The sequence below is a fragment of the Apteryx mantelli genome, chromosome 9 (genome assembly GCF_036417845.1).
Source record: "Apteryx mantelli isolate bAptMan1 chromosome 9, bAptMan1.hap1, whole genome shotgun sequence".
In the NCBI taxonomy this organism is placed as follows: Eukaryota; Metazoa; Chordata; class Aves; order Apterygiformes; family Apterygidae; genus Apteryx; species Apteryx mantelli.
Genome location: NC_089986.1, coordinates 9,385,988 through 9,406,410, shown reverse-complemented (window position 1 = coordinate 9,406,410; position 20,423 = coordinate 9,385,988). Strand labels below are relative to the sequence as shown.

Here is a 20,423-nt window from a genome sequence, read left to right as displayed (position 1 = left end):
CCAGTTTCTTTACATTTCTTTCACATTCCCAGGGGTCAGATACTGGAATTTAATTTTTCAAAAACAGAGTATAAACATTCTCAGTAAGTGTACTTGGTCAATCATGCATGCCAAGTGTTTTTATTCCCCTCTGTTTACTAGCTTTGAGAGATGTTATTAACTGAGAACACAAATGACGTATTCCGCTGTCCCTCACATTTTTGGTTTGAAATACATAGAATTGTTAGACTATCTTTCATAAAGTTTGTATCCAGAATTAACTAGAACATTACTTTTCTAGATGAGAAGCATGCTGTAGAAAATAAAAAGTTACATCGCTTGCAGGACAGTTAAGTACTGCTTAGACTGAGAAGACAGATCCAGAGTTATACAGATATTACTAAGTCTGGAGTATTTCCATTTGTCTACAAATTTGCTTACAGAATTTATGAAAACACAATACAAAAAAAGGATTTTTTTTTTTGCAGTTTCAATTTTCCCTTATCCCCTGAGTTAAAAAAAAAAAGGAATATAACTGAAAAAACAGTTAACACATCAGGATATTATTTCTGTTTCATTTAACATGCCATTAACTATTCAGAAATAGAATTACAGAATAATTTAGGTTGAAAGGAATCTCTGGAGGTGATCCAGACCAACCCCGCACTCCAAACACTTCAAATATGTTTGCTGTCCAAATAAATATCAAGAAAAACAAATTATTTTCTCTCTGCTGCTCAAATTTGGATACTACAAAGAAAAACTTGTAACAACTCTTTGACATGACAGATTCAACCTAAAGGTCCAGTTTCAGCATAAATATTTTTGTTGCCTCTTCTAGTCATAGATACAGCTTCAGACATGCACCATGACTTGGAGCAACTTTATGTCTGGCTTTTTAAAAAGAACAGACAAAACTAAGAAGTAAGCAATGCAGTGCATAAAATTCTGAGGAAGGTTAAAAAAAACAACCAAACAAACAAACATTAATCTACCTCAGCATACACTTCAAGCTGTGAGTCTTTTTTTTTCATTTTGCCAAAGTACAAATAAACTTATTCTCTCCCTAATGCTCCTCTTCCAACTCAATCACACATATTAAAAACATACACATAGCATATTTTTCTCAACTGTGAGATTCACTACATCTCAGAGTTCTTCCAGTAATTATAAAACCATAAGTAATAAGACAAAGCTCAGTTTTAGATGGGATTTTAAGACTAAACTGGAAAGACTAACTTTGCAGTACTATTCCTGCTCCAGTTACAAGTCATAACAATCAGTTCTGAGTGTTTCCTCATCAGTATCAAAGCTAAAGAAACCTAGCTTCCCCCCACCCAAGCAAAAATCAACATTTTTCATATATCCTGTTAATTAAGAAGGTTAAGAAAGGTTATAATGCACTGAACTAGATATAGCAAATCTATATCTGATTCCTAGCTGTACCAGATGCTGATATTTCTTACATGATTTGGAACTAATCCACTCACATCCCAATTTCCCTTCCCCCAAAACAAGCAAAAAGCAATGGCAACAGTTTTGTATTTGAAGATGACCAATATCTGAAAGACGTTCAGATATTTGATAACCAGAGAATCCACACCAGAAGCTCAGAAGCTTAGATAATAAATTGCCTTTCTATATAGAAAAGTTTTTAGGAAGAAGTTTGTGCAGATTAAATGTCAGCCTTAAGCACGTTGTCTAGCCATTTATAAGAAACTTAAACCTCATTGTCTGAGTTAAAACTATGATAATCATCAAGGTTGCTCAAAATTGTATTATACACAACCAAGCTATTAAAAAAAAAAACAAAACACACACATTACATATCTGAATCTGAGAAGCAACTGTGATCAGGAAGTTTGTTCTTCCCCCACAACACTCTTTAAAGGTGTGATTTTCCTCCAACAGCTGGACACCTCTTATGATCCACAACCTTGTAAAAGAGACAGCGTGATGGTTAAGTATCAAAACCTTGCCTTGCACAGAAATTACTATTCTAAAGCTTCCAGCAAATTTTAGAATCAGCTATGCAGGAAAAAACTACTTCCCATCTGCTTTCAAAAGTAGTAATAGTCTGACTGTCAGAGAAACAGTTAACTAAGTCCTGGACTGTTTTATGACTTCCAATAAAGCACAACTGCTTTGTAAACAGCTCAGCTACACCACTTCTCCCAAAGAATACTCCCCACAAAAATTTCAGTTTCATTATCGGTGGAAGTAAGCAGTAACAAGAAGCAAAACAATTTTGCCATTAACAGAACAACGGTTTGAAGTGACAGAACAGATAAACATTTAGGCAGGGATTTGTGTGCTCAACTCAGCACTTACAGCTCTCTTTGAAAAACATGAAACACTGCCTCCAAGTTGCTAAGAAGGACATCAAGTTAAGACATATAAGATACAGGACATCTACTCCAATAGAGGAACTTCAATTGCAGTTCTGGAGCTGCTATATTTATTGTCTGAATGAAAAAGCAGAATATCTCATGGATCACACACACACAAAAATGTGTGGTTTCATAAATTCTTCTGTAACCGCTATGAGCTTAGTTGATGTGGGGTTTGTCTACATGGAGGCATTGGCTAAAATATGTTTCCAAGTAACTACTCTGGAACAACTTGCTGGGGTTATTGTTTCAAAATAAAGTTATTTATTGTGAAACTTGAGCTGTTCTGAAATAAAATCCCATGGGAATATCATCTAGTCAGTTCCCCTGCAGTGGACAAGCCATTAAATCCCATCACCCCGGGTACTGGAATATTCCTGGGAACTAATGATGTTTATGCACAACAAGGGGTGGACTTTGATTATAATACTGTATTACAGAATTGCAGTATCGAAGCAAATGAAACAACAACTACCAGGACATCACTGAAAGTTGATGTGGGGTTTTGGGAGGGATAAAAGTTTGGAACTTCCACATCATTAGCCAGCATGAACAACTTGAAAGCTTGCTACAGCTTGAAGCTCAGATGAAAGAATACAAGTAGGTAACAGAACACAATCTTGAATTCATTTTTTTGCCTATTAATTGTTAGGAAATCCAGGTCCAGAATTCAGTTTATTGCTCCTCTACAAGTTCCCTGCAGAATGCTTAAAACTGTAGAAGTAACTCAAGCAAATTTGCAGAACCAGAATTTTTCACTTTTAAACACACACTTTCCTTAAGCTTAACGCGCACTGCTTATAAAACAACCTGTTCCATCACATTGTTAAAGTCAACAAGAAATCACACTAAGAAAAGTCACAGGGAAATAAGTACCATTAAAACAACAAAAGTAATAGTTCTGATAGCTTAATAACTTTAGGAATATTGAAAGCAGCAAAAAAAAAAAAAAACAACATGCCATTTGTATTAATTTGGTCAAAGATTTCTAGTAGGCTGAATGTTAACAAAGTATGTAAGTGCTGGTAAGAAATAGCAATTTCACATTTAAGAGCAATAAAAGGAACATCTTAAGACAGTATGAAATAGGCAAGAAGTATTGTCCCAGTTTCACAGGTAGCATAACTGCGATGACGCTACTGTAAGTCCACTGCAAGTGGAAACAGGAGATCAGAAAGCCACTAACCCACACCGACACTGCGCTGGAAGAGGTTCTTCCATCGATGTCATTAACTACCTCATCCGTGAGCCCACACACTTTATTAGGAGAAGCGTGAAGACATTTTTAGAGAGAATGTCTACATTTCTGCACTTGAAAAATAACACACTTTCTCACAGAAATCAGAGCATGCCTTCTGCAATTCTTAGATCAAGAAAGAGAGTATGCAGTTATTTTTTTTCCACTTCCTCCTCCCCTTCAAAGTATTTCCACCCCACTGGCCATTAGTTGCTATCATAAAACAAATAAAGAGCAACACACATATGTGTGAGAAAAAAAAATAAAACAAAAAACATGCCTGAAAGCAACAAACCGCTCGGGTCGTTTTTCCCTTTTTCCCAGGTCGCCTCTCTACGAGGAGGGACCTGCGAGCCCAGACCTCGAGGATGAGCGGCCCGAGCACGCCTCGCTCGGGGGAGCCGGTCAGGGCGCTCGGCAGCCCCGGCCCGAGCGCTCCCCCGGGAGGCCCCGGCCGCGCCCCCTCCCCCCCGGAGCCCCGGCGGGAGAGGAGCCCGGGGGCCGGCCCCGGCTGCCCTCCGCCGCCCCGCCAAGCGGCCCGATCCCGGCCGGGGGACGCCCCGGGGCAGCCGCCTCGCCGCACTCACCTCCGCCGCCGCGCCGGGCCCCGCCGGGCGCGGCCCTGCCGCGGGCTCCGCCGGCCCCAGCCGCCGCCCCGCCGGGCGGCGCCCAGCGGCGCTCGCCGCCCCCCGGGCGCCCCGCCGGCCGCCGCTGCGCCCCCCTCGCGCGGGTGGCCGCGTCCCCCTGGGCGCGGGCGGAAGCAGCAGCAGCGGCGGCGCCGCCGGCGCTGCGCTGCGCTGCGCGGCCCCGCCACTCCCCGCGAGAGCCGCCTCCCGCACGGCAATAACAGGAAGGGAGCGGAGCCTGACCCCGGATGGGGATGGCGCCAGCGGCCGGAAGTGGAAGGGAGGCGCGCGGGGGAGGGGAGGGGGCGGCGAGCAGCGCGCACGCGCGGCCGGGAGCCGTTGGGGCGGGCGGCGCGCGGGCGGCGCGTGACGTCACGGCCCGGTTTTCCCCCGGCCTAACCGTCCGCGAGCCGTGAGGCGCGCCGCGGGCTCGGACGGCGGTACTCCTGCCCCGTTGATCAGGGCGCTCTGTGTCGCTCCTCTGGGCTCAGCATGGTGCTAGGCACAGCGCGCGAGGGGGCCGGTTTGATGTCGTTCGGCACGGTGCGGTCCGCTCTCCCGGTTTGATCGTATTTGAGGTTTTCTGTAAAAGCCGAGCTGCGGATGGAGTGAAGCCGCTGTGTGAGAATCTAATACTTTGTTAAAAAAAAAAAAAGAGTAAGCCTACCAAATGAATACCCTTATGAATGAGAAAACAAAGATAATTTAATACTTAAAACGTGTGCTGTCGACTGTTTTGATTTCTCGGTGTCTGAAAGATGAGTGTTGGGCTGTTCAGCTTAATAAGACAGTCAAGACACAACAAGCGAGTATATTGAGATGATAACAGGAAGGAGGTGACAGGGAGAAACTGCATGATTAATCAGTAAGGTATCTGGATGATTCATTCACTGTTTTGTTGGTGATATTTATCCTCCTCTTAAGAGGAAAGATAGCATAAGCAAGTTCTGGGGCCAGATTTGGATGTGGTGATGGCACCAAGGCGGTCTCCTCCTCATGGTGCTGTGCACAGCCCCAGCACCGGGGTCTGATTCACAAGCTTGGTGGGGTTTAGCTGCTGCAGCTAACCCTGAGCCGCCACAGGCCATAACAAAACATGCCGTGGTGCATAATGCACCTGGCTGTAAACTGCCCGTTTGCTGCTTCTGCTATAAATTGCCACAGTTTGTGAATCAGATCTTCAGTGATGTGTCTGCAAAACACACACTGTTTTGGTTTTTTTTTTAAGATCTTATGAAAAAATCCCAACAACTGGTGTGGCTAACTGATGAATTCCCAAGTGGGCTGGATGATCTCTACCACAAACCCTGAAGTCTTGGCCGCGGCTTCAAAGACAGTACAACTGTGGTGACGCCTCTGCTCTTTCCTATTGCCTCCCATCCCACAGAAACGGGAGAAAATTGATACAAACCGTAATGCTTTGGAACAGGAGGGCCCATCTGCAAACGTGAGGCCTGCCTTGCCGCCCTGGGTGGCTCTGAGGGAAAAGAGCTCGATTTGGCTGTGAGTACTATGAATAGTACAAACTGAAGGTGTTTATATATACAAATTCAGGTGAACTGTAATTTCTGCTGCTGGAAACAGAAGATGCAGAAGCAAAAAAGATCAAAGCAGCTTGTGCACTCATGAGGCGGGATTTGACTGAGCAGTTAAGCAGGATTTGAAGCTACTTTTGAGCTTCTTTACGAGCGCTGCATTTCAGCTCGTGATGCCGACGGGCGCGTTTGAGGGGCCGGGCGCCTCGCTGAGGTTGCTTCAACAGAAGCGGGGTCAAACCGCGACTACCGGCGACTGGGGGAAAAACAGGGGAAACCACTGGAAACCCTCAGTTTTAGATGAAGTTGTGCGGAAAAAAAAAAAAAAGGAGACAGATTAAGGGGCTGCCGAGCGGCGCCCGGCCGCTGCGGGACGCGGCTCCCTGCGAAGCCGGGGGGGGGAGAGGGAGGGGGGAAAGGATCCAGCACCGCCCCCAGGAGGCCCCGCCCCCGCCGGCCGCCGCGCTGCCGTCACTTCCTGCGGCGGCCGCCGTCGGCTTCCGGCGGCCCCGCGCTCCGGCGGCCGCGGGCAGCGGCGGTGGGTCTGGGGCCGGCGGCGGTGTGCGGTAAGCGTCAGGGGTGTCGTGTGTGCGCGTACACGCCGGTGCCTCCATTTCTTGTTCAAATTGCGTTTATTCTGGGTAGTCGGGTGCAATTTTTTTTCAATTATTATTGGTTTTAGTCCCCCTCCCTCCCCCCGCAGGCTCTGCCAGGGAGACCGCGAGGGTCGCAGCTTTGCGTCAGTGCGTGCTGGGGCGGCAGGTTTGGCACCCTGGTTCCCGATACCCCCGTGACGTAAGAGGTAGCAAAAGCCCCCTGTTTCTGGGGTACCCAGCAGGTGTCCCCGGCCAGGGCAGGTTAGTGGGCCCCGGTGCGTGATATACACTTGTTTTAATGCAGCTGTCTTCAGTCCTGTGGTCTTATATGATGACCCTGCCTTTCAGGGTGAAGTTCAAGAGGATTAGCCTTTGGCCAGAGGTAAACTTTCTAGGAAAGTTACATTCGGTGATGTCAGTATTCTGAGATACAAGTTGACTTGAGAAGAAATGTTTCTTGTCTTGAATAAAGCAACTCTTTCTTCATTTATATAAATTTCCATCACTGTTATTAGTTGTCTCCACTGACTTATGAGCGTTTAAAAACAAATTTCTGTGGGAATGCCGTATTTCACGTGGAGGTCTCACTGTGAGTTGTCTGTTGCTAAGGAGGGTCATGCTGTGCACGTGCCTGCCTAACCAAATGGTGCTCAGATTTAAGGCCCAGGCCATAACTCTTCCTGTCTGTGCCACTGACAACACCTAGGTGGTATTGCGCCATGGTACTTGGGGCACAGAGGGCTGAGTCTCCTCCCTCAGGACTGTCCTTGGGCTGTGTGGCACCCCGAACTGAAGGCTGTGGAGGGAGCTGCATGCCCATCTCCCTTGCAGCCACCTGGGGAGGCCTGGTACGGAGTGGAAGTATGTCCTAGCCCATACGGTGTGTGGGAGGAGGCATGACTGAGAGCTGCAAGACACTGTCTTGCGGCAGAACATCTCCTCAGCTCACCCTGGGGAACTGCAGGTCCTTAACCTGCCTCAGGCTGTAACTGCCTGGGGCTGTAACTGTCATGCACAGGAGTCCTTGAGGAGGGAGGTTCCTTCTTCATTTGCTGTTCCATAGGGTGAACATTTTGCAGCTTCGCATGCTAACAGAAAGGAGAAGTCGAAGATGTCCCATTAACTTCTCCTGGGCAGGGTGTCTGTAGTGATTGGAGTGGAGTGTTACAGGGATACTTAAGTAAACTGAATTTGTTTTTTTGCTTAGTAATACCCCAGAAAAAGAAATCAATGTAATTTGAACAATTCCATTGATGAAAGATCACCATTAGAAGAACATTAAAATTGCATACACAAAGTCAGGAAATTCTAATTTTAAAATTGCCTGTGCAGCCTTAATTTTAACTTCAGACAGCTGTTTACGTAAAGAATCTTTCATTGTAAGGTCATGTACTGTTTCTTAAAGAATGTTAAATTAACCCTTTTCCCCTGTGAAAGATGCAGATCCTGTAAGTGCCATGCCCTATCTTGTGTATGACAAATCCATTCGTGGCAGCTATGTATGGAAGACTTGATGCAACAAACACTCAGGCGAACTTAAGCAGGTGGATCCCGGTTGCCATTTACTCTAGATCACTTTATATAGCTCTGTGAAGTATTTAGCTATAATTTACTCCCATTCTAAGGTAAGAGGCCCATTATGGTAGTGGAATAAAACACTGAAATTGTATGGTTGATCTAAATTGCCACGATAGGCCTGCATTTTGATACGCTTAACCATAATGAATATGAGCTTGTTCTGCCAGTAGCCCCACTGAACTATCTACAAAGTATTAGTTGAGGAGACTGAAGATAAGAATTTTTTTTTCATGGTTGTGCTTAACCAGGAAAGCCTGTGCTGAGTTGGAGAGCAGTTAGGTAAAACTACAGAATTTATACTGCTGATGGTCTCTTTTATTCAAGTGGGACTTAACAGTAATATTATTGCACTCATATTTTGGAGGAATTTCCTTTCCTAATAGCAGCAGGAGAGACGTTCCGCTGCTGGCTCCTTAGATTCTATGCTTGCATCAGTCCCTCCCTAAGCTTACTTTTAAAACTATTTTTTCCTCTCAAAATTTGTCTCGTAAAACAAACTCTGCCCTCCCAATTGTTACTTTTTCATCCCATTCCTTTATTTCTTCTTTATGGTCTGTGGTGGATTCCCTTTATCTTGTTTCAGTTAATTTTTCATGAGGCTATTTTTGCTTTATGGTCAAGTTTTGGTTCATTTTAGGTATAGCTTTCTCTGAATTTCACAGTGCCTTGCCTGTGGGAAGGCTATTCAAAAACCTAAAGAGTTCTAGTGACTGTATTGCTGGCTTAAAAGGTTGTCTTTTCCCCAAGACAATGTGCGCTCTTTTTTTCCCCCCTCTTATCTTTAGTTATCAGGAATGATTGAATTGCCTTCAATCTTGTGTTATTTTGAAAGCTGGTTTTGGTTAAAAAAGTTCAAGTTTTGCATGGGGAACAGGTTTGCTAGAGCTGTTTATGGGAATGGGGCCTGATGTTGAAAAGCAAGAAGAAATTTTAGAGGTAAAAATTTCAGAAGTGCTTTTGTCACTTTGATGCTTTGATCCCACTGATTTTTTTAATAAAATGTAGACCTTTCTGGGTCCACACTTTCAAAGGTAATGCATTATCTTAAAATGCAAGCATAAACTCAGATTTTTCCAGAGCGTGAATGTAGCAAGGTATTTGTTTCCTGCTAATTTTAGCACGTTGAAAATCCTGAAAGTTATCCCAGATAAAGCTATCTGCTCCTCCAGGTTCCTAAATTTCTTTGAAGTGAAATTCTATTTTCAAAAGCGACTTAGGAACAAAGTTCCTAGGTGTAATTTCATTTACCTTTCCAGTAACGTTCTAGAAGTCCCTTATTTTCAGAAGTGGATGTGGCTCACCATTTAATTAAACAAACAAAGCCTGCGGCATAAACATGGTAGCTACAAAGGCAGTCTTAGCTGAAAGTGATCTGCGAAGGCCAAGATCACCCTCCTCTCTACCCCAGTATAACTGTGAACAGGATCTGTTGTGATAAGAAGCTAACATGACATTAACAAAAGTAGCTATGCCTTAATGCGGAGGAGTAATATTATGAATCATTGTAGGAATGTTCAGCCCAGGCTTTAGATGTGATTTATAAACTAATTAAATAAGCCTTAGAACCCCTTGCTGGAAATGTAGGGGTACTTCTAAGAACTTGAATTAACTCAGAAATAATTGAATAAAGGTTAATATGGGATAAGCTCTCCATTCTTGCAGAAGAAGAAGATACAGCTTTAAATGTTGCATCATTATAGTTAGTAAAGGAGGCACAGAGAAATAGCTCAAGGTCATTCAACAAGACCATGGAAGAGCTGGGAAGAGAATCCTTGGAAGCTGACTGCGTACAACAAGGTGTGCTCGAGTCGTTTCCCACTCTTCTGCTTTTTGTTGACTTAAGAAAAGTTAACTTTAGAATATTTTTCCTGAGGAAGGTCTGCATAAGTATTTGGGGGGATATGTTTGAGGGTATGTGTATGTATTTTATAGCTGTCTCTATAAAAGAAATCTGCTTTGAAGTATTTGGGTTCTGTTTCTAAGTCATCAGGTAGAAATACACTGTGATATTTGTTTATGTCTTAGAGTGTGAGCTTGTCCTTAGACTGTCAGCTCTTTGGGGAAGAATCATCCTTTTCTGAATGTCCGGAAAGGAGTCATTTCCAGGGACTGGTATTGCAATGTCTCTGTGAGAGCAACACTGCAAGGCGATGCAGTGTGGATTAGCAAGGAAGCACTGGTCAAATGGTTACTGGCTGGGGGCCTGGTGTAGTGATCCTTGAATGTGAGAAAGACATTTCCTTACCCTTGGAGGTCTTGGCCTGTCTAGGTTGCTTGTCCAGAGGCAACTACTGTCGTTGGGACAGATACGGATTTACTCTAAAAGGAGGATGCAGCTAATGGTTGCATCCTTCTCTTTCCCTTTAACGCAGCTTTCTGTGCTGTGTGTGTTGTAGGTCACATCCTCTAGCAGTCATGGAGCAGTTGGGCATGTGTGCTGTGGCTGCATCTGGTTCTGGGTAGATGCTATGATTTCTTGGGAATTTTTGCGTGTCCAGGAGGGTGCCATAGAGTGCTGATAACCATGTTTCAGACTTCAGTCCATATCTTATATGCCTGTCTTTAAATCTGGTCCTGGTTATCTGGAATGCTGCTGGTCCTGTGAGGCAAAGTGTTAAAAACTGCATTCTGGGTTGTTGATGCTCCTGTTATTGATGCTTATTTTAGCATTTGTTCTTTCTGGTCTAGGTCTGAAGACAACTGCTCTTCCTTCAAAAGTAACGTGCCCACAGTCTTCCTGGCCAATGATTCTTCTACAGCAAGCCGGACTTCTTCCTCATCCTGAGAAGCCTTCATCTCTTCCTATGTCAGTGGCTACAAGGCCAAGAGCCAGCTCACCACTGTCCCCACCAAAATCTGTTGGACTGGGGCCTTCCTTTCATCACGCACAAGAAGAAGAGCTTGCAAAGGTGGTGGAGCAGGACCCTATGCTGGAGGAACTATGTAAGCCTCTGTGCTGTAAGCTTTGCAATGTCACTCTGAATTCAGCACAACAAGCCCAGGCTCATTATCAGGTAAGGAGAGCAGCAGCAGGCACAGCTTTCAGAGCTGCTGCAACCGCGGCTGGTACAGACATACCTGTGCTAGCTCGTGCGCTGCCAGTAGCGTTGCTGTGGTAGCACAGAGCTAAATGTGGGCTAATGCATGAGGACTGGCTTAGCTTCTCAAGTCTGAGTGCTGTGTTGAGGTGGCTGTGGGCTAGCAGCAGCATCTGAGAGAGCTCATTTGAAGCTACCTCTGCTATATTTGCTGGATTCAAAGCTGTGGCTGGAACTGCTCTGGAGTCATATCGTCACCTCACTTGAGTTTGCTGGTTGTCCAGACGTGCTGCAGGTGCTTTAAGTGCAATCACTGGAGCATGTTGCAAAAACTTTGTCTGCAGGAACAGAGAAGTAGTACCAAGATAGCACAGTTGAAAAGGCAGATGCTTGTGATTTTTCCTTTGTTTTACATGACCTGTTCTCCACCCATACCCTCTTGCAATAAAAACGAACTTCTCATTCCACAGACTTGATTTTGTAAGACTTGGATAGATGTTTTCTGCTGGACCCACCTGTGCCACTGCCATGCTGCCATGTGTTCATTATAACCTTCTACCAGAGGTTACCAATACCACAGATCTGCTGGTGGGGCCGTTTTTGCAAATTTTCATCTGCTTTGGACAGCATCACTTGGGCCAGCTCCAATCAGCAATTAAATTTGTACAAGCTGGTCTGGTTGGCTTGTCTGAAATAGGTTAGGGAATACTTGCATATGCTTCTTTGCTGACAGGCTGAATACGTCACGTTCCTGTGTTACCCCATTTTAGGAGTACCCTCTCTGCCTAGTGCTATTCTTGCATGAGTTGTGGAGACAGTAACTTTCTTCACCAGCAGATCCAAAAGCGTGGCTGTCCATATCCTCAGGATACCAGGCCCAGCCCTCAAGTTTGCTGTCTGCCCTGAGAAAGGAGTATCCTGCCCAGTAAGGGATAGACTGAGTTACTGTTACAGCTTAACATTTGATTTCTTCAGTATTTCTGTTGTGAGAGGGGGGAAAAATTTATTTATAGTAAAAAATGTAATTTGTATTTATGCATATAGCTTCATATACATACACAGTTCATACACATGCTCTTATTCACCTCTCAAGTTTTCAAAGCACCAAAATGAAATATAGTATATATTTGCTGAGAGAAAGTAAAATATGAAGCAGGTATTTTTTAGAAATTCATTCTCATGTTTTACCTCATGTTTGCAGCCTCATTAAAAGTGTGTGTGTGTGTGTTTAGGCTTATCAAAAGCCTATGTAGAACAGTTACCATTTCATGTTTAAAATACAAAATACTGGTTTAAAGTGAAATGGAAACAGATCAAGGAACTAATTGTTGCCCTACTGATTTGAGGAAATCAGTTGAAAATGAGGCCCAATTGTGACAGGTGCTAAGCAGGTTGAAGAAAAGGGAGGGTGCCAGTATCTCTCAAGATGAGAGTTGCTGTTTTCTGAGTAACACCTCCTTTATCTAAGGTGCGATCTTCATGGCCACTTTTTCATTTCAGTCTTTGGAGTCCTTTTGCTGTTCAGTGTAGGAAAGATACTATTACTAGGACATTAATTTGTGTTCTCTTTTCAGGGTAAAAACCATAGTAAGAAACTCCGAAACTACTATGCTGCCAATAGCTGTCCAGCACCTGCCAGAATGAGTAATTCGGTTGAGCCTGCCCCACCTCAGGTTGTCTCCCTTCCAGCTCAGGTAAGGCATGGGAAGGTGATTGAGATCATGCTGCTTATATGTGACCTGACCCCCAATAAGAATAACTAGATCTCATGCTTTGAGGATTACTACAGGAATTTGGAAAAAAATTTTCTTGTGATGGCATAGGATGGTGGAAGTGGCCTGTTGTGAGCTGTTGGCTTTCCTTTGAAGAAACAGATATCGATCTGCCTTCACAGCAGAATATTGGACTTGAAATGTTCTCTTTCTGCATGGCAAATACTTTGATTCCTTTGTAAGTCCGATGTGCTGCTGATTACGTTTGCCCAAGGGTTGGCATAAAACAGCATTGTTAGAGCTGGATTTGGATGTGAGGGTGTGGCATCCACCCTGCAGAGTCATCCTGCAATTGTGTGAGTGAAGCTTACATGGAAAAAGTGCTTCGGTACTTCTACACCCATTGCCCAGGGCTGTTAGCTAATTCCTCCTTTGTAGCTCCTTTTGCAGTGCTCCTTCCTGTGTGTAGGGTGAGCGGCATCCCTCCCTCCATGATTCAGATTAATTCTATCTTAGAGGCAAAAGAAATGACTTTTACTTTCTTCCCCTGGAGTTCATGGGTTCTGGTTGTCATGGGGCTTAATGGCTAACCTGACTCTTGCGTGTGAATGTACAAGGAACCACAGCTGGGCAGCAGAGATCAAAGCTGTGGCTGTCACCTCGAAAAACACAAGCCTCTGTTGTCTATACAAAAGCCAAAAAGCACCTCCTAAGAGTGGCAGATTGTTATATGTGTGCCAGAGCCACCAGAGGGAGACTTAGTCCCACACAAAAGGACTTTGTGGCTTGCATAACTGATTTGGAGTCCTGAGAGGGCATCAGGTCCTGCCCTGGGTAGTGGGACATGGGTGCTGCACCAGTTGGGGTATCAGGTGCTCCTCTTTGTGAGGGAACTGGTCTATGGCAATAAGGAGGCTGCATTGAGGCCACATGAGGATTGATGTTGTAATGAACGTGTGTTTGTAAGCTTGTACAGTATCAAAGGAGACACAAAAAAAAAGGACTTGGCAAGTGCAGCACTGACACGGCTGTATGAATCACTGCTGTTGCACTGTTTACAAAGCACTTTTCTCTGGGTGATATACAAACACTGAGGAGAAGCGGTTGCTGCTGGTTGTCTGCTGATCCAGATCTCCTCCTACCCGAAGGGTAAGAGTCAGAGGTTTGGCAGCTCCACAATTGCTTTTATCTCTTAGTGTGGTCAGGGAACGATGGACAGAGAGGGAGCTGTGGAAAGACTGCATGTGATGGATACATGCAAGAGGTGCACCTTTACATTTCTCTGGGTCTCCCTCAGTGTGAAAGTCACTGTTCATCAGCTCCCAGGAATCAAGAGTAGAGGAGTTAATTCATTGGTGAGAAGGTCACAAGCCTGTGTGGCTATTGCAGAGGTACAGGCTGTTTAGATTGCTTTTGTCTCCATCTGAAGCCAGGGATTTGCATAGACCTTGAGGAATTTGCAGATTCTCTGGGAGGCTGAGGCAAGGAAAGCTAAATTCACCTCTGAAGAGTAGTTTAGGGAGCACTGGGCAAAGCATCCTGGTCAGTGTGCTCTAATTCCAGCTATGTCATTGACTGACAAAGACAATATTGGCCTCAAGCCTTGAGGCCTCCAAGATATTCAGATATTTCAGTGAGTTAACCTTCTGTGTTTCACATGCTGTCTCTCCCTCTGCTGCTAGATGGGATCCAGTAAGCCAGGTGGCCGAGTGATCTTGGCCACAGAGAATGATTACTGCAAGCTTTGTGATGCCTCGTTTAGTTCTCCGGCTGTGGCACAGGCTCATTACCAAGGGAAAAATCATGCCAAGCGGCTGCGTCTTGCAGAAGCACAGAATAACTCATTCTCGTAGGTATTGTTCAACTTCACGCTCAGGCTGATCTGAAAGCATGTGACAGTGTCTCTGGCAAGCTTTTCCTCAGAAAAATCTGAATTGCAGCTGATGATATTTCTTTAATCTTCAGGGATGCATCAGAACTAGGCAAACGGAGGGCAAGGAAAGAAGGGAATGAATATAAGATGATGCAGAACAGAAGAAATATGTATACAGTTCAAAACAACACAGGTAACTGAGAGCTTTCATTTGTTTAATTCTGTAGTTGGAATAATACTGAATACTAAATAAATTTGGTTGTCTTCTCTGTCTAAGCTCTGTTTTAGCAGCGAGGGGGCATGAAAGGAGCTGGTCCTAGCTCTGCTGTCCCTTCTTGTCTGTATGTTTACATTTTCTCAGCTGCTAAAGTTACTTTGTTCTGTCAGCCTGCTTGTTAGTTTGGTTTCTCAGTTTGTAACTTAATTTACCATCTGCCTGTCTCTAAGGCTGCTCTAAGTGGTGACAATTTTCCTGCTTGCTTTTTTTCTTGGCAAGTGGCCAGGTGCTTTGACTCCTACTGTAGCACATCAACCTGTACTTGCACTCCCATGTCCAGAATGAGAGAGCATGTTAGCCTCCCTCTAAGACCATCTGTTCCTGGAATCCTTCCTCAGGTGTTAGATACTAACTTTGCCTCCTTTCTGTGACATAAAGTGTGTTTTATAGTGACCAGATCAGCATCTGTTTCTCTTTTAAGTTGTGTTACAAGCACGTATTAGCTGAAACCCTGCTTCCTGATTGAAGCTTGGTTTAATCCTATCATACCAACCACTGTCATTTGGAAAAGATAAATCTTTTAAAATTCTGTTAAATATTGTCTTGTGATAATTTTAAACCGATAGGCTTATTCCATTCAAAAGACTGCTCTAATTCCGGAATTAGAGGATTTAAAAAAAGAATTGACTCATCACTTAAATGATTACACTCCTAATTTTCAAAGGCGCTATTGATTCTTAATAAGAATCTAAGTCCACTCTAGTGCTTTAGAAAATACCAGCAAGTACCACTCCCCTATGTGCTACCCCTTTGTAAGTCTGGTTCTCAGTGGAGAAGTTGTGTGGGAAAATAAGAATCAGACTCTAATCAGTTAAAGAAACTAACCTTTGGCCACTTTTTAAACGTTTGTCAGCCTTAGAAGTTGTCACTGAGCTGCCTCAAGCTTCTCTGTCTTATCTATAAACAGGCTTTTCTGTTGTTTCCGCAGGTCCCTACTTCAATCCCCGCTCACGCCAGAGGATTCCTCGGGATCTGGCCATGTGCGTCACCCCCAGCGGCCAGTTTTACTGCTCCATGTGCAATGCTGGGGCTAGTGAGGAGATGGAGTTCAGACAGCACTTAGAAAGCAAACAGCATAAAAGCAAGGTGTCCGAACAGCGGTATAGGAACGAGATGGAGAACCTAGGCTATGTACAATGACACGCCACCCTTGGTAGTAGTTTGCAAATAGAGCAGCTTGTCTCTCGCCTGCTGTTTGCCACATGCCCTGCTTTGTGCTCCATTTGATAGGAGTATGCTCTCGAGCTATACATGTAACACCTGCAAACTTAATGGTATGGTTAGATTTTTTTTCTATCATAGTTGGCAGGATGACGCTGTGCAGGACATGAAGTGTTTTGATGTTTGTTTGCTAGTTATCTAAGGCTCTTCATTGTATCGAGTGGGGGGACTCTGTCTTCTCCTCAGCCTTCTGCATGAATATGCAAAGCCCAAGAAGTGCTGGGAACTTCTGTGATTCTGCCACGCAGGTGGACCTTGTGCAAAGCCCACTCCCCCCTTGGCATGCTAGAGAGCAGTGCTCCTGAATGTCTCGCTGGAGCAAGGTGAATCTCTGGGCAGCTTGGAAGAGAAGGACAGGAATGGAGCTTGTGAATGTGTTTTTAGATGGTTTACTTGTCCACAAATTGCTGCTGTGGCCCCTATTACAGCCCACAGTAAGTTCTTCCCACACCCCTGTAGAAAGACTGCACACACCTCTCATCCTTGGACGGTCTTATCTCCTTCTCCTTCTTCTGTAATGAAGATTTCATTCTAAGATCTGACATTAGTTATCAGCTGGTTAACCACATCCAGAAATACTCTGTTCTACCAAACAGCAAACAGAGAAGAAAGATTTTCAGTGTTGTAGTTGGCTGGACTTCTTAATACACCATGGGTGTAGTTCACCTCCCTGAGGAGAGCCTGTGTGGGTCACAGTGGTCTAATGAAGTGAATCAGAAAGCAAACCTACTCAGATTGAGTGTGCTCTGCCCTGATTCAGCGTTAGACTCTATAGGGTTGAGGATGGGTTGGAAGGAGCTGTCAGCTGTAATTTCTTTGCATACTGATGGAGAAGAGGGCAGGTGTTGGTCTGGGCCTGCAGCTCTATTGCTATAGCAGAGCAGGGCTGCCTGAACTTTGGGGAGCAGATACCAGCTGTGTCCCACTTCCATGCCATTTCCTGCAACTAAGCCCAATGGGTGTTACAGAGGTGAGGTGAAATGCTCCCTTGAACCTGAGCTACCAATATGAATGAATCCATTTTTTCTCCCCATCTCAGACTGGGTTTTAATTCCATTTCTTGATGTGAACATCACTGTTTCAGGGACCACCTAAACTCCAAAGCTAGGCAGGATGTAGTTGTTGGGTGTGACAATTGTTTGAGTAACAGTTTCTTGGCCAAGCAGAAGTATTCATGAGACTTGTTAAACAAATCTTTAAATGTAGAGAAACCCAAAGGATGTGCATCTGTTTTGATTTTCCTTAGAAGTAGTGGAAAGGGGATAAAGAGCAGAAGTAGGGCTGCCATTTATTTTTCTACTCATTTGGGTAGGTGTTAGGAGCTGTGATTGGAATCCAATTCACAATGTTTCTAAAACATTGGCTCCAGCGGCAAGTGCAGCATGTAGCTAGCCTCCTTTGGACCTGATTTACCACTGTGCTGCTACAGCTCTACACTGGTATAGCTTCCTTGACTTCAGTGGCAGGTGCAGAGAGGGGATAAAGAAAGCTTGACTGCTTTTCTCCCACTCCTCTTAGGCAGTAGGTTGAATTAGATGCAGCTCCATTGATTTCAATAGCACTTTGCCAGGGATAAATTTGCCCCAATGTGTGATGTTGAAGGCAGCCCCCCTCCTTTTTTTTTTTCCTTTTTTTTTTTCCTTTTTTTTTCTTGCCATTCTGATCCTGCCTCTTGCATTCCAGAAGGCTTTTCTGCTTGCCTTAAAAACAGAAAAATGAATAAACAAACAAAAAAGGATATTTTTTATTCATCTTTCTAGTTCACCTCAGAAAGGCTTGTGACACTTGGCTGCTCAAAAGTAAAAGCTGTTCTTCAGAAACTGAATATTGTATCTCTAGCTACCTGAGCATCAGCCAGCCTTGCAACCTTAACTCAGCCCTCCTAAATCCAGGGAGGGTGAGCTCTTCCATAGTAGTCCAAAGCAACCTCCTGCATCATTCCATGCTGCTCCCTGCCCTGTACATACAGGCAGGGCAGCGGGTGTCCTCTTGAATGGGATTCCCTCCCCGCCTTTGTGCAAAGCCTGATCAGATAGACTTTGTGCGCTGGAGCTCATCGGAGTGTAGGAGAACAGATGCCCAGGTTGCGGAGCACTAACTGAGCTGTTTTGACAGCTTGTACATCTGTTTCTCCTTTTCTGCCGCTGGCCCGTCACCCTTATGCTGCCTTGAAGATTGCCCTTGCAACACCTCTTGTCAGCCTTTTATTCCCCCCATCTTTGCAGTCAAAGAAGGGCTGATTCTCTCCTTGTGTTCTGTCTTTTGTGGTTTCCCTGGTGTGGCACCACTGTGCAGGGACACAGGGAGCTGGATGAGCCTTACCACAGTGTGTTTCACCAGAGTGATCCCTGCATTGTGGTTAAACATTCCTCTTGCTGTAACTTAAAGCATGATATTTCCCACAGGCTGCAATTAGTGGCAGAAAAACAGCTCTTTGTGAAATAAGAGCTTGGGAAATTATAGGTACTGGTGTTGTCTAGCCTGTTGCTTCAGTCAACAAGACATTTTTCTCTGCTTTTGCATGTCCCAGAATCAGCAGTTAACCCTCTTCCTTGGGTTGCTGCTCCTTGGGTTGCTGCTCTGGCTCCCAGCTCAGCAATCTGCTCCTCATTTGGCATTTCCAGTGGCTGTGCTCATATTCTCTGGAAGCGTGGCTGCTGAAAGTGTCGAAAACTCAGTTTGCTCTGTGTGCCATCGCCTTCTGTCCGTGTGGCCACCTCCCTGAGCAGCCCCCCACCAGCTGGTGCAAGCGTGCCGCAACGTGTTGGTGTGTTAATGCATACGGGAGAGTGCGTGTGGGAGCAGTGGGTGGTTGCGCTCGCAGACTGCTCTCTGTGTGGGGTTGAGTCCGGTTTTGAGGGATGGCCTGAGTCTGCCCTGAACAGGGAGGCATCTAGCCAGTTTGTTGCCTTCACAAGAATACAGGGATTGAATGTTGTCATCCTGAGATTTTCAAAGTGCTCCCAGGTATGAAGTAGGGACTGAAGCAACAGATCTCTGAAGCAGGAGTAAAGGTATTTATTGCTGGGAGAAGCAGCTGAGACTTGCTTTGCCCAAAAACTCCATTGACCCTTCCCTACGAGTGACCAAAGCTTGCCTTTCCCTTTTCAGCGTCACGTAACAAAGAAAACACGCCACCTCACTAATATCGTTAGGGTTAAGGCCAATCCAAACTCAAACCCTTCAGCAAGAGAAACAGGGCTGATCCTGATTATATTTTTTTGTGAGAGTCACCGCCTAAATTGGCATTCAAAATGCGTGTTGAAAATGTATCCGGCATAACCTTATATGGCACAGATGCGCTGGGGGGAATGCTGTATAGCTGTAGTACCACTTTACACACCCAGTGAATCTTGTTCTTAAGTTAAATGAAATACCAAACCCAAGAAATAGGACTTCTGTGAAGCTCTCACATTGGCCAGTCGGTTAATGACCTTTGCTGCTAGAAACAAAATATAAATCAGTGTGTTCATATTTATTTTACTGTGCTGACCACTAATTGACTTGTGAATATTTAAGACATGATATTATAGGTTGTTTTTGTTTAAATAGAAAACTCTACATTGCACTTTGCTTTTGGATCAGAATAGATATTTATTATATTTGTGAAAATGTTTTCCTGCCCCATATATGTATTGTTTTTTCTTCCTTGATGCAAAAAAACCCACCCAACCAGTGAATCTTCTTTGTTTCTTTCCATACCGAGCAAAATTGGGATTTCCTTGTAGCTCTTTCTTAAATGTCCATTTCAACTTTTTTTCTCCAATGATTCCTGTGGTAACTTGGGACAATATTTTTAAAGACCCATGAATTTCATACTACTTTTAAGCATTTCTTTTAAGGCAAGGAAGTAAACTGTGTGGAAGCCATGTGTTTGTGAGGAGTTTGAAAGTGATACTGTTTTGTTTGTATTACGCATTAGCTGTTACTTTGCATTCTGCACTAATCAGTAATTGTGTTATAATCTTGCCTAACGTTGGTCTCTTTGACTTTTTGCTTTTTTGGTGTACATCAAAAGAAACCCTGAAAACTTCTGTGGAGTTGCTTAGGATGGTCATCAGTGTAACAAAATGCATTTTTATTTTTTTTATCTGTAAAGCTTCTTGTCTTTTTCTTTTTCTATATGCCCATTATCGGGCATTAGAAGGGAAAGGTATTTCTGTAAGCACGGATTCCTGTTTTGGCTTACTAATGCATGAAGTCCTTTTGCAGCATTGCTTAAGCAGCACTCTCATTAATCAATGGGAATTTTGCCCAAGTCAGGAGTAATTGCAATAGCCTAGCTAAATATGTTAGCTAGGCCCAGGCAAAGTAGACTGCTAAAATTTATCTCTTACTCCTGTTTCGGTTACAACACTCTT

General features: G+C 44.3%; 2 protein-coding genes across 5 annotated transcripts in view; one reads left to right on the top strand and one right to left on the bottom strand.

Moving 5' to 3' along the window:
• The window catches only part of PIK3CA (phosphatidylinositol-4,5-bisphosphate 3-kinase catalytic subunit alpha), a 44,662-nt gene extending 40,419 nt beyond the window's left edge, over positions 1-4,243 (bottom strand). For both annotated transcript variants that reach the window (XM_067301626.1, XM_067301627.1), the window contains exon 1: positions 4,194-4,243. The gene's annotated coding sequence lies outside the window, so the exon portion shown is untranslated. The remainder of the gene's footprint in view (positions 1-4,193) is intronic.
• The window catches only part of ZMAT3 (zinc finger matrin-type 3), a 68,667-nt gene extending 50,972 nt beyond the window's left edge, over positions 1-17,695 (top strand). For 2 of the 3 annotated variants that reach the window (XM_067301632.1, XM_067301631.1), the window contains 5 exons: positions 10,630-10,955; positions 12,554-12,673; positions 14,374-14,540; positions 14,657-14,757; positions 15,770-17,695. In XM_067301632.1, coding sequence (XP_067157733.1) covers positions 10,686-10,955; positions 12,554-12,673; positions 14,374-14,540; positions 14,657-14,757; positions 15,770-15,981 — 870 coding nt within the window. In that variant the 5' untranslated portion in view covers positions 10,630-10,685 and the 3' untranslated portion in view covers positions 15,982-17,695. Of the gene's footprint in view, positions 1-6,275; positions 6,334-10,629; positions 10,956-12,553; positions 12,674-14,373; positions 14,541-14,656; positions 14,758-15,769 lie in introns of those variants that run through there. The other variant, XM_067301633.1, reaches the window with a different exon arrangement.
• The last annotated feature ends 2,728 nt before the right edge of the window (positions 17,696-20,423 follow it).